This window comes from Chrysoperla carnea, chromosome 4, assembly GCF_905475395.1.
Source record: "Chrysoperla carnea chromosome 4, inChrCarn1.1, whole genome shotgun sequence".
NCBI lineage: Eukaryota > Metazoa > Arthropoda > Insecta > Neuroptera > Chrysopidae > Chrysoperla > Chrysoperla carnea.
In genome coordinates, this window is record NC_058340.1 from 76378298 (window position 1) to 76392199 (window position 13902).

General features: G+C 31.9%; 2 protein-coding genes across 2 annotated transcripts; both read left to right on the plus strand.

Annotated features, from left to right (window-relative positions):
• The first annotated feature begins 9311 nt into the window (after window positions 1-9311).
• Window positions 9312-11487, plus strand: LOC123298955. The gene is made up of 4 exons (XM_044881056.1): window positions 9312-10188; window positions 10248-10549; window positions 10617-11371; window positions 11466-11487. Exons 1-4 carry the CDS (start codon window positions 9312-9314, stop codon window positions 11485-11487), a joined length of 1956 nt encoding a protein of 651 aa, XP_044736991.1.
• Window positions 11488-11503: 16 nt separating this feature from the next.
• LOC123298957 lies at window positions 11504-12434 on the plus strand. Its single transcript, XM_044881057.1, has 2 exons — window positions 11504-12346; window positions 12405-12434. The coding sequence occupies exon 1, from the start codon at window positions 11514-11516 to the stop codon at window positions 12342-12344; it is 831 nt and encodes a 276-aa protein (XP_044736992.1). The 5' UTR covers window positions 11504-11513; the 3' UTR covers window positions 12345-12346; window positions 12405-12434.
• The last annotated feature ends 1468 nt before the right edge of the window (window positions 12435-13902 follow it).

A 13902-nucleotide genomic window follows, 5' to 3' on the forward strand; every position in this document is an offset into this window, starting at 1 on the left:
TCTAAGTGCACACTTATATCATTTAAGAAATGTTTGTGTAAAATTTCATGCTTCGATCAGTCAGTCAGACAGTTCCTAATTTACATTTTTTGATTAATTTATATAATAATATCTATTTTTAAGAACAAAAAATCGGATGCCAATTTTAATACTTAAAATATGAATAGAAACATAGTGTTCATGAGAGAAACGGAATAATTCAGTAGATATTTTATAGAAACGTAACTCTAACAATAGTTCTGTATTAAATATTCTGTCTAAGATATTTGATTTTGTAAGAAAACCTATTATACTGTTTTTCCTTTAAAAATAATTAAAATTTCTATCTTCAATATGGTTTTGTAATACAGCTATAAATACAGCTATATAATCATTGTTTCAAATATTTCGTACAACGATAAAATATAGTTACAGACTTTCAAATTATAAAGAAAGATTTCGCTACTTAACATTTGTGGGAAAGAATAATTCAATTTCTCTGTAAATATGATAAACCACATGAATTAAAAAAAACTATAGTAACATGACAAACACGCAAACGTTGATCTTTATTTGTCTATAAAAAATTATATAAACATGGATTTCCCATATACAAAATTCACACTCCTTAAGGGTAGAATTTCGGAAAACTTCTTATCGGATACCTAGGTTATACAAAGAACACACTCTCCAAGTTTCAGGTCTCTACGATAAACGGTTTAGGCTGTGCAATGATCCGTCAGTCATTCAGACATTATAACTTTAGTAAAATTACGTGGTGCAACATGTTTAACCAAAAAAGGCGTCAAAAATGGAATTTTTTTCAGAAATTTTATCATTTTTATTTTATATTCGCAAAAGGAGACATCGGTACATATCCAAATTTGGTAGGTTTGTAGTCAATGTTAAGAAGTACTCCTCATATTTTTTTGGGAGGGTTTCGTCCCTTCCCCTCCCAGTTATATATATATGTATACATACATATGGTAAAACAGTTCATTTGACTGTAACTTGAAAAATATTTGATTGATTTTAATGAAACTGATATCGATAGTAGGTTTTATTAGTTACAACTTTCGTTTAAAATTTTAGCGAAATCCGTTAAATAGTTCGGCCAAAATTTTCAATTTAGTGAATTGTTTAAAATGGCTGCCATTTTGTCCTACGAGGTTAAATTTTTTTTTAAATTGTAGCATTTTTTATTATCTTTCGATTTACTAATAAGTGACTTACCCGTAAAATGATTCCTTGATCCATATTTTTGCGAAAAACGGAAAATTTAACACTTTCTGGAAATAATTGTTTGGGGGGTGTATGGACTGGCTTTGGGGAGTGTTTTTTGCTTTGGCTTCAGAAAACTATTTTTAAAAGAGGTTTATATGGTTTAAATCAATTTTTTTAAGCTGTAACCCCCGCGCTGTTTGGGCGACGGGGTGTATTGAATAAATGTATCTTAAAAGATTTTAAAAAGAGGTTAAAATAGTTTAAAATGCTAAAGTAGCCCAAAACTTTAGATTTTTTTATTAATATAGCCCATTTTACAACATCCACCCCTCCCCCTCCCGGTTTCATAATTTTTGCAAATTCAAATTTTTTATGACGTATAAAAGGGTTTTTGGGGTCATTGATCTCGAAATCCATTTTTGACGCCATTTTGTTGGTTAAACATGTTGCACCACTGCGGGAAAGTAAAAATTTTAAAAAATTACTTATTTTGATGTGAAAAGAAAAGCCCCAAAGTTTCGCTGCCCGAACTTTTAATCCATACAACAGCCTTTTTTTGCTTAGTTTTACTCCGGTACTTTGTAATGGCTCGCGAATGGTATCATATAAAATATATATTTCTAAAGTAAAATTATACTTCAATTAATGACAAATATTTTTTATTTAATTGTTCCTCAACAAACGTTTATTTCTTTAAAACATCAGGTTGTAAACCAGGATCCATGTTATTATCCGCTGTGAAAATATTCAATTCATTTTTTATTTTAAATTTATGACAAATACAACAAAACCCATCTTTATTAATTTGTAAATCAAACTAACGACGATGACATACATTAAATACTTCAAAATTGAAATTCTTTTGAGCAATCTCAAAATTTTCTGCATAAGTACATTTTAAAATTAATATCATCTCGATAAAGATATAATTCTTCTAGATCTTGTTTTCGTCGTTTCCGATCATCACCCCTTAATGATCGATTACGATCACCCCCTTTACGGCCCGTCAACGTACGACGTCGTGTCATTTTTTATTGCTTTAATAACAAACAATTAATTAATAATAACCATAATTAAAATTTTTTCATTACTATTAATATCACTTAATTTTTTTAGTTATTCTACTGTAGAACTGCAAAAATTAATTTTGTTATCACGATTTTTGTATTTTTCATTATCACGTTTTTTAATACTTGAAAGAATCTACAGATGGCTACTTTATTAAAATTAATATTCAATGTAGCCAATTATATATTAGTATTAGATGTAGTTCATAGATGGTGCCACTATCTCTGCATATATATTGATATATACATTGTAATAAATAAAAAATACTGTTGTTTTTTATTATTTATTATTTATACAATTTTTTCTAAAAATAATGATTGATAACACATCTAGACATAAATATGGAGCTACAACATTTCATTTCATGTCTAAATCTTTTGTATTTTTTTGTAAAGTTTACCACCAAAAAGTTACATTTTAACCTAGAAGAGGCTCCCTTCGCTCGCCTAATAAAAAAACAAAAAAAAAAGAAAATATTAAAAAAAAAATCAATTCAAAACGGCTATTAAATTTTAAAAATTAATAGCAAATACATTATTTAATTTTCACATTAATTGTGCATTTGATTCCATTCCATTGCCAAATCGTAAAGTACAATTTTTTTAAACATAGGTACCTTAAAATTATTTAATCAACACAATAGCTCAATATTTATAATACACTTTTTGACAAATAAACTTTATTATACTTATGCATTATATTTGAGACTTAACCTCATCAAAATCCAAGACATCACTGTGCGCTTATTGGATTTTAATGCTAAGAAAGACTATCTAGCGATAGAAAAAAAGAACTATTGCCAGAACCAGGGCTGCCAGTAGAGCCAACTTATTTTATACCGTTCGGTAACTGAAATTATACAGAATCAAATATCATTATACAAAGCGGCAAAATTGTAAAAAAATAGTCTGTATCAGTTCCAGTAGCAAGTGGCGCTGGTTTAAAAAGTCACTTTTACGTTTATTTGTAATGCTAACGAATATTACTCAGAGAGCGCCAATTTCTACGATTAAGACATGTTCGATCTCTCGTTATCTCAAATAATCGGTATTTTAACTCTCACAAAATTTACTTCACGTTTGAATTTTTATTTTTGTATCCAATTATACGAGGCAATCTGCTATACAAACTGGATACATATAATAACCATATTATACACTTTTTGTATCCGATTATACAATATGGCAGCCCTGGTCAGAACGCCCATAGATGCATAAATCTAACGGAAATATTTGTTTACAATCTGGAAACTATACGCATATGACATAAGCATACAATAAACAGAGAATTTATCGGTTTACTGAAATAGTCTCTGTAATAAAGGTTATTGCAACAAAATGAACTTGGGTCATCTTTCCAGTTATGTTTATTTATTAGTTCACTTTTTAACCAATATAGTAAAGCGCGAAATTTAAATATTTAAAGAGTGAAAAAAAAATACATAATTATTATCCATATTTAAAAATTATATAAACTTCAAAAAATAATATATTTATGTAAACTTGTATCCAAATATTTTTTCGGAAATTATCGAATAAAAAATAAATTTATTTTTAAATTTCAATAATTTTTGCTAATAATTTTTTTTTAATATTACAAATCTTTTCGAATGCAACGCAATATCATTAACTTAGATAATTTTTCTTTTCGGTGTCCTTTCTTTAATTCAAGTTTCAAAAATGTCAGGTATTCATCCTGAATTACATTCTAAATTAAAACAATTTTCTACGTTTAATTCTATTTAAAAATTGGGTTCAAGTGATGAATTAGCGATTTCTTTTCTTGAAGAAATTGGATAAATTCCATCGCGTAAGTCAACGGCACCTGTATGTTGTGGTCTTCCTAAAACTGTCTAGATTGATGAAACGTTCCTTACTAAACGTAAGTACAATTGCGGACGTATTACCGACGTGCTACAATCGCGGACGTGTTACTACGACCGTTCTTGGATTATATTGTAAGGAGGATAAATGTGGTTTGTTTTTTAAAGTCAACGCGAAAAGTAAGGAGGAACTGTGGCCATACATAAAAAAGTATGTTGATTTTTCAACTTCGCGAATATGTAACCAATCATAGTATCGGAGAATTCGTTGACAAATCAAATCCTTTAAACACCATAAATAATTTGGAGAACCAGAACAAATTATTGAAAACATCAATAAAATGTCGTAAAACTCCGAAATTACTACATCAATATATGGCTCCGTATTCTTACAGAAATGTAAGAAGTATCTGGAAGAATTATTCGGTTGAGGGGTCCAAATTCATGCAGTTTCTACTTGATATTAAAAAAATATATCCGGGAATAATTGATGGAAGCTTGAAAAAAGGATTGACACTAAAAGAAATAGATTCATCTCCTTTTTTCAACTGAGAAAGAACAATTTCTGCCTCTTTTAAAGAAACCTCGATCAGAAGGACTGAAAGATCAGGAGGATGATATTGATAATGCTATAGAAAAAGACGATTCTGATTCTGATTTTCCCTAGAAGATGATGTCTATTAAGACTTAAGACTTAATTGCACCCACCAAAGTCTTAACACAAACAAAAAGGGCTTGGAATCATTAAATACTTCGGAATTGGTGAGCCGAAGAGACCTTTTTTGTTTTTGACGAAGTGCTACGGGCAATACCTTCTCGCGGTGCGTTTTTAGCGTAAAATGTTAAAAATAGATTTTTATAACCAAAATTTATTTTTGATTATAAAATCTAAAAATAGCTTTTTATGGTCAAAATTGTCCAAAAACTCTTTTTAAAACAATTGGGTTGTAACTTTAAAAATATCATGAAAAAATAAAAACAGTTTTGTTTTAAAACTTATATGCGATCTTTCCATTTTTCTCAAAAAAAAGAAAAAAAATTTTTTTTACAACAACGTTATTATGAAGACATAAGAGGGTCTTGATAAAAAGGGACCCGAAGAAAGCCTAAGAATTTACATAGGTAATAGCAAGAGCTAAAAATCCGCAGACCTGTGCTAACTAGACCCCATTAATCAGTGAATGAACGCAATCAACGGGTAAACGCAAGAGCTAAAAACCTGCATGTAACTCGATCCCATTAAAGGCATGGCTAACCCGTAGATCAGTGAATGAACGCAATCACAGGGTAAATGCAAGGGCTATAAACCCACAGACCAGTGCTAGCTCGACCCCATTAAAGGCATGGCCAACCCGTAGATCAGTGAAAGAACGCAGCTTAAAAAAGTTAAAAATGGAAGAATATCTTATTTTTTACTTCCAAAATAGAAAGTTTTTTATAGCCAAAATTAGAAATATCTAATGTATTGGAAAATTATTTTTAACAATAACGGAAAAGTACTTAATTTGTTACTTCAAAAGTAGAATATTTGTTTATAGTCAAAATTGTGTAAATCATGATTTAAACAAGTGAAAATAAACAATTGACTGAGTAAATTGTTGAAATACCATGTATAGACAGTGTTGATGACACAATCGTTTGTTTTTTGACGCCACGTAAATAAAAAAAGATATCCACTTTTAAATAGCTACACACACACTGATATTCCCATATTAATGCATACTATAAAATTTGCACCTAATAAGCGCCCTCGTGGGAAACAGTGACATTTGCAAAAAAATGTTTTCAACAAAAGTTGTTTATTTTTTTATACAGAACATTTTTTACATTTAAACTTTTGTTATATCTCTAACGGTTTACAAGATGGGTCCTACAGACCCAAGACCCAATTGACCTATGATGCTCATTTACGAACTCGACCTCACTTTTTACGTCCTGAGTACGCTATAAAAATTTCATCTTGATATCTCTTTTAGTTTTTCAGTTATCGTGTCCACAGACGGACGGACAGACGGACGGACAACCGGAAATAGACTAATTAGGTGATTCTATGAACACCTATACCAAAACTTTTTGCATAGCATCAATATTTTTAGGCGTTACAAACTCTGGACTAAACTTAATATACTATGTATTTCATATATACATGGTATAAAAATACAGTTCAGTGGGTGTAGCTATTTGTTGTGTGCGTAGTCATGGTAGGGACAATAAAATCGATGCCAGCGCTTCCAGTGAAAATTTTTGGCGATATAGGAGGCTGTTATGACTAATTTGCAATTTTTTACATGTTAATGTTATAGAAAATGTCAAATTAAAATTATGGAAAAACACTATTATTTAAACTTAATGCATTAAAAATTGTGAAAATAAGAAATCAAATTGCACAAATATTATTTTTCAAATGTAAATAATCATAATTATTTTTTAAATTTGTGAGACAATAATATTAAATCTTCAATATAAGTCATAAATGCAATCCATACAATTCTATAATTAAAGTAGTGTATCGTTACCATGGAAACGACTCCAATAAAACGCACGGTGCGAATAACACATCTATTTGTCATATAAATAAAATTCATAGCGATGGTCGACTCGCGCAGAGAATTTATGGGTAAAACAGAAGCGAAAGTCAATGCTAATTTTTATTGCCGGCCCTTTAATGCCATCTCTGAAGATCAACAAGCTAAATTAGTATAATCGTCAAAATAGATCTCATTGTTATCTTATATAATAAGGTTCTTATCTTGAATAGTAAGGTTATTGTTTTGCATAAAAATGGTATTTATCCTATATGCATCAACATTAGAAAACTTATAATATTTAATTAACTTTGAAAACTTATTTATAAAGTTCTATGTAATTTTTATGCCATGTATATATGAAATATACATAGTATATTAAGTTTAGTCCCAAGTTTGTAACGCTTAAAAATAATGATGCTAGGAAAAAAATTTTGTCATAGGTGTTCATAAAATCACCTAATTAGTCCATTTCCGGTTGTCCGTCCGTCTGTCCGTCCGTCTGTGGACACGATAACTCAAAAACGAAAAAAGATATCGAGCTGAAATTTTTACAGCGTACTCAGGACGTAAAAAGTGAGGTCAAGTTCGTAAATGAGCATCAGTAGTATAGTCATGTACCTCCTGGCGCAGTTTGACCTCAAGTAACCCCGCTTGGATGGTACACTTTTCCAAAAAGGGCAAACCTAGGTGAATGTTGGAAACCTCGGAAGTTGGATGACGTCATTGACCAATAGTAAATCAAGATGGCGTTGGGAGGTGTGGTGGGGCGTGGCTGACAGAGCGTTAGTGTGTTTCTTGGTGGAAGTGGGGCTTAAAGTGGTGGGCGTGGTTGACAGGAGTGTGTTTCTTGGAAGTGGGGGTTAAAGGGGGCGGGAATTGGACGTTAGATGAGATAATCGAGCCCACTCCTGGCGCAGATGGATGGTACACTTTTCAAAAAAGGGCAAACCTAGGTGAATGCGAAGTTAGAGGGGATAGATGACGTCATTGACCAATAGTAGCGCTGTATGCACACTTGAAATTTACATAATAAAAATAGATGTTCAAACTTGTTTGAATGGACTTTGATCTTAAAATAATTTTACACGTGTCAGCAATTCTCAAGAATATGTTGAAATAGATTTGACCTTGAAAAATATGATATCATCATCTTGTTACAAGTTCAAACTTGTTTGAAATAATTTTACATTTGTCAAAACACGTGACCGGATGTTAATATTTTTTTATGATTAAGTGATGTAATATGACACTTGAAATTTACATAATAAAAATACATGTTCAAACTTGTTTGAATGGACTTTGATCTTAAAATAATTTTACACGTGTCAGCAATTCTCAAGAATATGTTGAAATAGATTTGACCTTGAAAAATATGATATCATCATCCTGTTACAAGTTCAAACTTGTTTGAATAAAAATACATGTTCAAACTTGTTTGAACTTGTTTAAACTTGTCTGAATTCCAAGAAAAAATAATTAGTTTGAATTACGATTGTAAAAATATCAAATTACAACTTTTTTAGTGGGGGGGGATAATGCTATAAAAAGTGATGTACGTAGCTGTTGAAGTATCTCTTTTGAAATTCACCTTTGCTTCAGTTAGTTTATTATTATTATTATTATTATTATTTTTTTGTTTTTGGTATATTTATTATTCTAAACTTAGTCTATATATTTTATACAAAAAACAAATATTACTCAGTTGTAAGTTAACTTTAGTGTTGAACGTTCGGTAACGTATATTTTGCTTAGTATTTGAAAATATAACGGTAAGTGTATAAATTTTTTAAATAATATTGTGAAACTTAAATATAATTTTTTTGAAAGATGGACACCTACGAACAAAATGTTATGCAAACGCTAAACGCGGTACCTCAAGGTGGTAGCACTGATATGATGAAGAAAGTGGAGAGAGTGTTGAGGCTCATCAAGACGGTGGAGGAAGCTGAGCGATGGATGATACTTAATAAGCAGAACATCCGCTTATTCAAAAAGATGTTGATGTTAAAGAAAGAAAATCCTCTGCGTCTTGAAGCTAATATTGGACTTTGTAAATCATACCAGCGGCAACTTCACCGACTGCGATTAGATTTAGTTAAGCAAGGTGGTGGAGTCACCAAAAAACAAAATCGACATCTAATCTGGGAGACAATTGAAACCCACCATCAGGGCAGGGTGAAGACTGGTATGATTACAAATTTGGATTATAAAGATCCAAATATATTTTTCAACCGGGCATTTCCAATGTTTAGAAGACACGTTCGGCGTGAGCTAGTGAAGCATCCCCTCAAGGTAAGTAAAATTTAAGATTTATAATTTAAATAGTCTAATGAGATCTTGAATTTTTTTTTCAGGTGTATATTATGTTCACGGGCAATTTTATTAAGCCCATCACCAAAGAGGAGGATTTGAAAACTTTTATAACGTCGGCCAAGGAAATGTATCTGACAACGGACATGCAGGAGTGGTACAATGATCATGTCAAAAACTATTTGCTGAAAAAATTGGAAGAATTCCAGGAACGCGATAGCGGTTGGGCTCTTGACATGATCATAAATATTCGAGTCCACATGAATAAGTACTCTCCGATCACAGCTGGAACATTTTGCGAACTACCATCTGCAATTAAATGTAGAAAAGCTGTGATTAATGTCCAGAATGATGACCAACATTGCTTTTTATGGTCGATAATGTCAGCACTTTACCCGGTTGAAAAGGATCCTCAACGTTTAACTAAGTACCAGCACTATAAATATCATTTAAAATATGATGGATTAAAGTTCCCCATGTCTCTGGATCAAATTAATAAATTTGAAAAGATGAACCCGCAGCTATCGATTAACGTGTACGGCTACAAAGATACGTTTCTACGTGGTTTGGAAATTTTCCCTGTACGCGTTAGCTCGAACACTGCGGAGAAGAAAATTCATCTATTGGCTGTGGAGAATGGGAACAGTCACCACTTTTGCTGGATAAAAAATTTAGCAAAGTTGGCTCGATCGGGTGTAACAAAACACCGCCGCCAAATTTATTTATGTGATCGATGTCTCAACTATTTTGCAACAGAAAGCAAACTCCAACAGCATTCAGTAAATTGTGGTGAAAAAGAAGCGGTGCGGGTACGAATGCCTGAAACTGATGACGAGCGGTTCGTTGAGTTTCAGAAATTTTCTCATCAAGAACCAATTCCATATATTGTATATGCAGATTTTGAGGCGTTATTGGTACCACAACATCATGAAGACATGGAAATGGATCATGGGTCTTATACGCAAAATATTCAAAAACATGTACCCTACAGTGTAGGTTACTATGTTCATTGTACCCATGATCCCAACCAATCGTTTTATAAGGCATACCGTGGTACTGATTGCGCAAAATGGTTTGTTAAAGAACTGGAACAGGTTGCGTATACATTGGAAAAGAAAATTAAACACGTTGAACCAATGATACCGCTCACCATCGAACAAGAAATGGAGTTTCTGTGTGCAGAAAAGTGTCATATTTGTAAAAAATCTTTTACACCAACAAATAGTATCCGCGTGCGTGACCATTCACACATCACAGGTCTGTATTAATATTTATTATTGTTAAAATTTTATCTAATTTAAATATTTATTTTACAGGTTATTACAGAGGTCCAGCACACCAAATTTGTAACTTAAATTATCAAACTTCAAAGGTAATACCTGTTGTGATGCATAATTTAAGCGGATATGATGCACATTTTATAATAGAACCTCTGCTAACAGAATTCGATGGTCATGTTGATGTGTTGCCCATCAACAAAGAAAAGTACATCAGTTTTACCAAACACGTCTCGGACATTCAATTACGATTCATTGATTCCTTTAAGTTTCTCTCTGAAAAATTAGATAATCTGGCTTCCTATTTAGATAATGATAAAAAAACTATTTTACATAGAGAGGTAAGTCATAAAAAATATAAATAAATAAATACTTTATACAGAGCCGTATCTTTTTTTTTATCTGCAGGTCAGTGATGATGAACAATTTCAATTGTTAACAAGAAAAGGTGTATTTCCTTATGAATACATGTCTAGTTGGGAACGTCTTGATGAGGTAAGCTTACCCACAAAAGAGGCGTTCTACAGTGCATTAACAGATGAGCACATAACGGATCAGGATTATAATCATGCTATACAAGTATGGAATACATTTGGTTTACATACACTAGGTGAATACTCTGACCTGTATATGAAAACTGATGTGTTTCTACTTGCGGACATTTTTGAAAATTTCCGTAAAACTTGTTTGCATAAATATGGTCTTGATCCAGCTCACTCTTATACACTAGCTGGCTATACATGGGAAGCCATGTTGAAATACACCGATAAGAAACTGGAATTGTTCACTGATGTAGATAAGTTTCTGTTTATCGAGAGAGGAATCAGAGGTGGTGTGAGTCATTGCTCTAATCGCTATGCAAAAGCTAATAATAAGTACATGACAGAGGGGTATAATCCAAATGAAACACAACATTATTTGATGTATTACGATGTGGTGAATGAATATGGAGCAGCAATGTCTACATCTTTACCCACTGGAAATTTCGAGTGGGTTGACACACCAGACGTCATGGAAATTGCAGACGATTCACCAGTCGGTTTCATTTTAGAAGTGGATCTGGAAATACCCCAAAATCTGCATGATTACTTTAGCGATCTACCACCATGTCCGGAGATAGCAAAACCACCAGGATCAAAACAAAAATACCTGCTTACAACTCTGTACAACAAGACCAGATATATCGTGCACTATAGAATTTTAAAATTATATATACAACTTGGTGTGAAAGTAACAAAATACCATCGTGTGTTACAGTTTGATCAATCTCCATGGTTGAAATCATACATTGATTTCAATACCGAAATGCGTAAGAACGCAACGAATGATTTTGAAAAATCATTGTTCAAATTGATGATCAATGCAATATTCGGTAAAACCATGGAGAATATTAGAAAACACCGGGTTGTTTACATACGAAAAAATTGGGATGGAAAGCATGGAGTAAAAAAATTGATTGCTAAGCCCAATTTTCATAGTATGACAGTGCTCGATAATGACGTCAGTATTGTAGAGTTGAAAAAGACTGAAATATTTTTAAACAAACCAATCTATGTAGGCTTCACTATTTTGGATGTATCGAAGACGTATGTGTATGATTTTCATTATAATTACATGTACCCTCGATACGGTCGTGAAAATGTTAAGCTTTTATACACAGATACCGACAGTTTAGTTTATGATATATCAAATATTTCCGTCTATGACGTCATGAGGCAGGATATTGATCGCTTTGATACTGCTGACTTCGCACTTGATAACATCTATAAAATACCGCTTCGTAATAAGAAAGTAAAAGGTTTAATGTCTGATGAAAACAATGGTGAAGTAATGTTGGAATTTGTTGGATTGCGAAGTAAGATGTATACAGTTCGGGTGCAAAACAAGACAGAGACGAAAAAATCAAAAGGTCTCAAGAAGTCAGCAATTCGAAAGCTTACTTTTGATGATTATAAAAAATGTTTGATAGAGAATCGGAAATCGTATAATCATCAACAAAGCATTCGATCGAAGCGCCACAAAATTCATACCATCAAACAGCAGAAAGTGGGCTTATCACCATTTGACCAAAAACGATACATTACTCACAATTCATGTGAAACAAAACCATGGGGCCACTATAGCATTATTTGTTGAGTGTAAGTATTTTATATTTTTATGTTTTTAATATTTAGCTAATTTTTGCTGTTGTTTCAGAAATGTGTCCTGCTGTTGTTGTGATGATCCTCAAAGTGGTTCGGTATTGTGATAGGTGTACAAACAATTGATAGAGTAGTGCGCATGAACAATTGATAGAGTAGTGGTGGGGGTGTCAAAAAAACTGATAGTTAGGTAGAATTATTGTAGAAAACAATTTAGTGTTAGTTAAAACATACAAAATGCAAGACTTTGGTAATCATAAAAGTGATAACAACTGTATTGTTAATATGATTAAAGATAATTGTAGTTTAAGTACTATAAACAATATGTTAACAAAGTATTTTAAAACATTAGTTAATATGGCAATTAAATGTGGTCGACCGGAAATTTTAAACTACCTTATTGATAAGGTAGAACAAATGGCCTTAGAAGTGAAATTTTCCCCATCGTCAGACGATGAAGACAAACAAATTTGGAACTGGATTTTAAAAAATATCCACTCTGGACAAACAGATGGAATTGTAGGACTATCCATTTTTGAACAATCTTACTACAGTGTATTTACATCAGACGAGTTATCCGACTATGTTCAAGTGAAAGAAATGATTGAAAATTATCTTATGAGGAAAGATGATGATGATGACAATGGACACTTTTCAGAATAATAATTATAATGTATTTTCGATAATTTATAAATATATATTTTTTAAATATTATTATAATACAACTCTGTTTTTATATGTTATAGATAAAATTTTACAATAAAAATAATAATTTTACAATGTGATATTTTTTATTTTTATTTTTATTTTTTTTTATAAAACACAAATATGTTCGCAAAAACGGTCCACTATGACAAATTTTTTATTGTTACAAGTATGTTCATAAAAACGATCCACTATAAAATAAGACTTTTTTGTCAATATATGAATCATGTAAAGAGTCGAACACTAACCACCTGACTTTAACGTTGGAGCTAAGACCTTTTCCACTAAATAAATGTTTGGATCGTGAACTTTTTGTAATTCTTCAGCATAGAAACCACCCTTTATATCTTCGTTGCTGTTATCCTTCAATAAGTATACAGGTCTGTATCTAAACAGGTCTGTATCTAAACAAGTCTCTTTCTAAACAGGTCTCTTTCTAAACAGGTCTCTTTCTAAACAGGTCTGTATCTAAACAGGTCTCTTTCTAAACAGGTCTCTTTCTAAACAGGTCTCTTTCTAAACAGGTCTGTTTCTAAACAGGTCTCTTTCTAAACAGGTCTGTTTCTAAACAGGTCTCTTTCTAAACAGGTCTCTTTCTAAACAGGTCTCTTTCTAAACAGGTCTGTTTCTAAACAGGTCTGTTTCTAAACAGGTCTGTATCTAAACAGGTCTCTTTCTAAACAGGTCTCTTTCTAAACAGGTCTGTTTCTAAACAGGTCTCTTTCTAAACAGGTCTGTTTCTAAACAGGTCTCTTTCTAAACAGGTCAAAACCAGTATTAAACAGGTCAAAACCAGTATTAAACAGATACAGACCAGACCCCAAGGTAGTGTATTATAGGAACCAAGT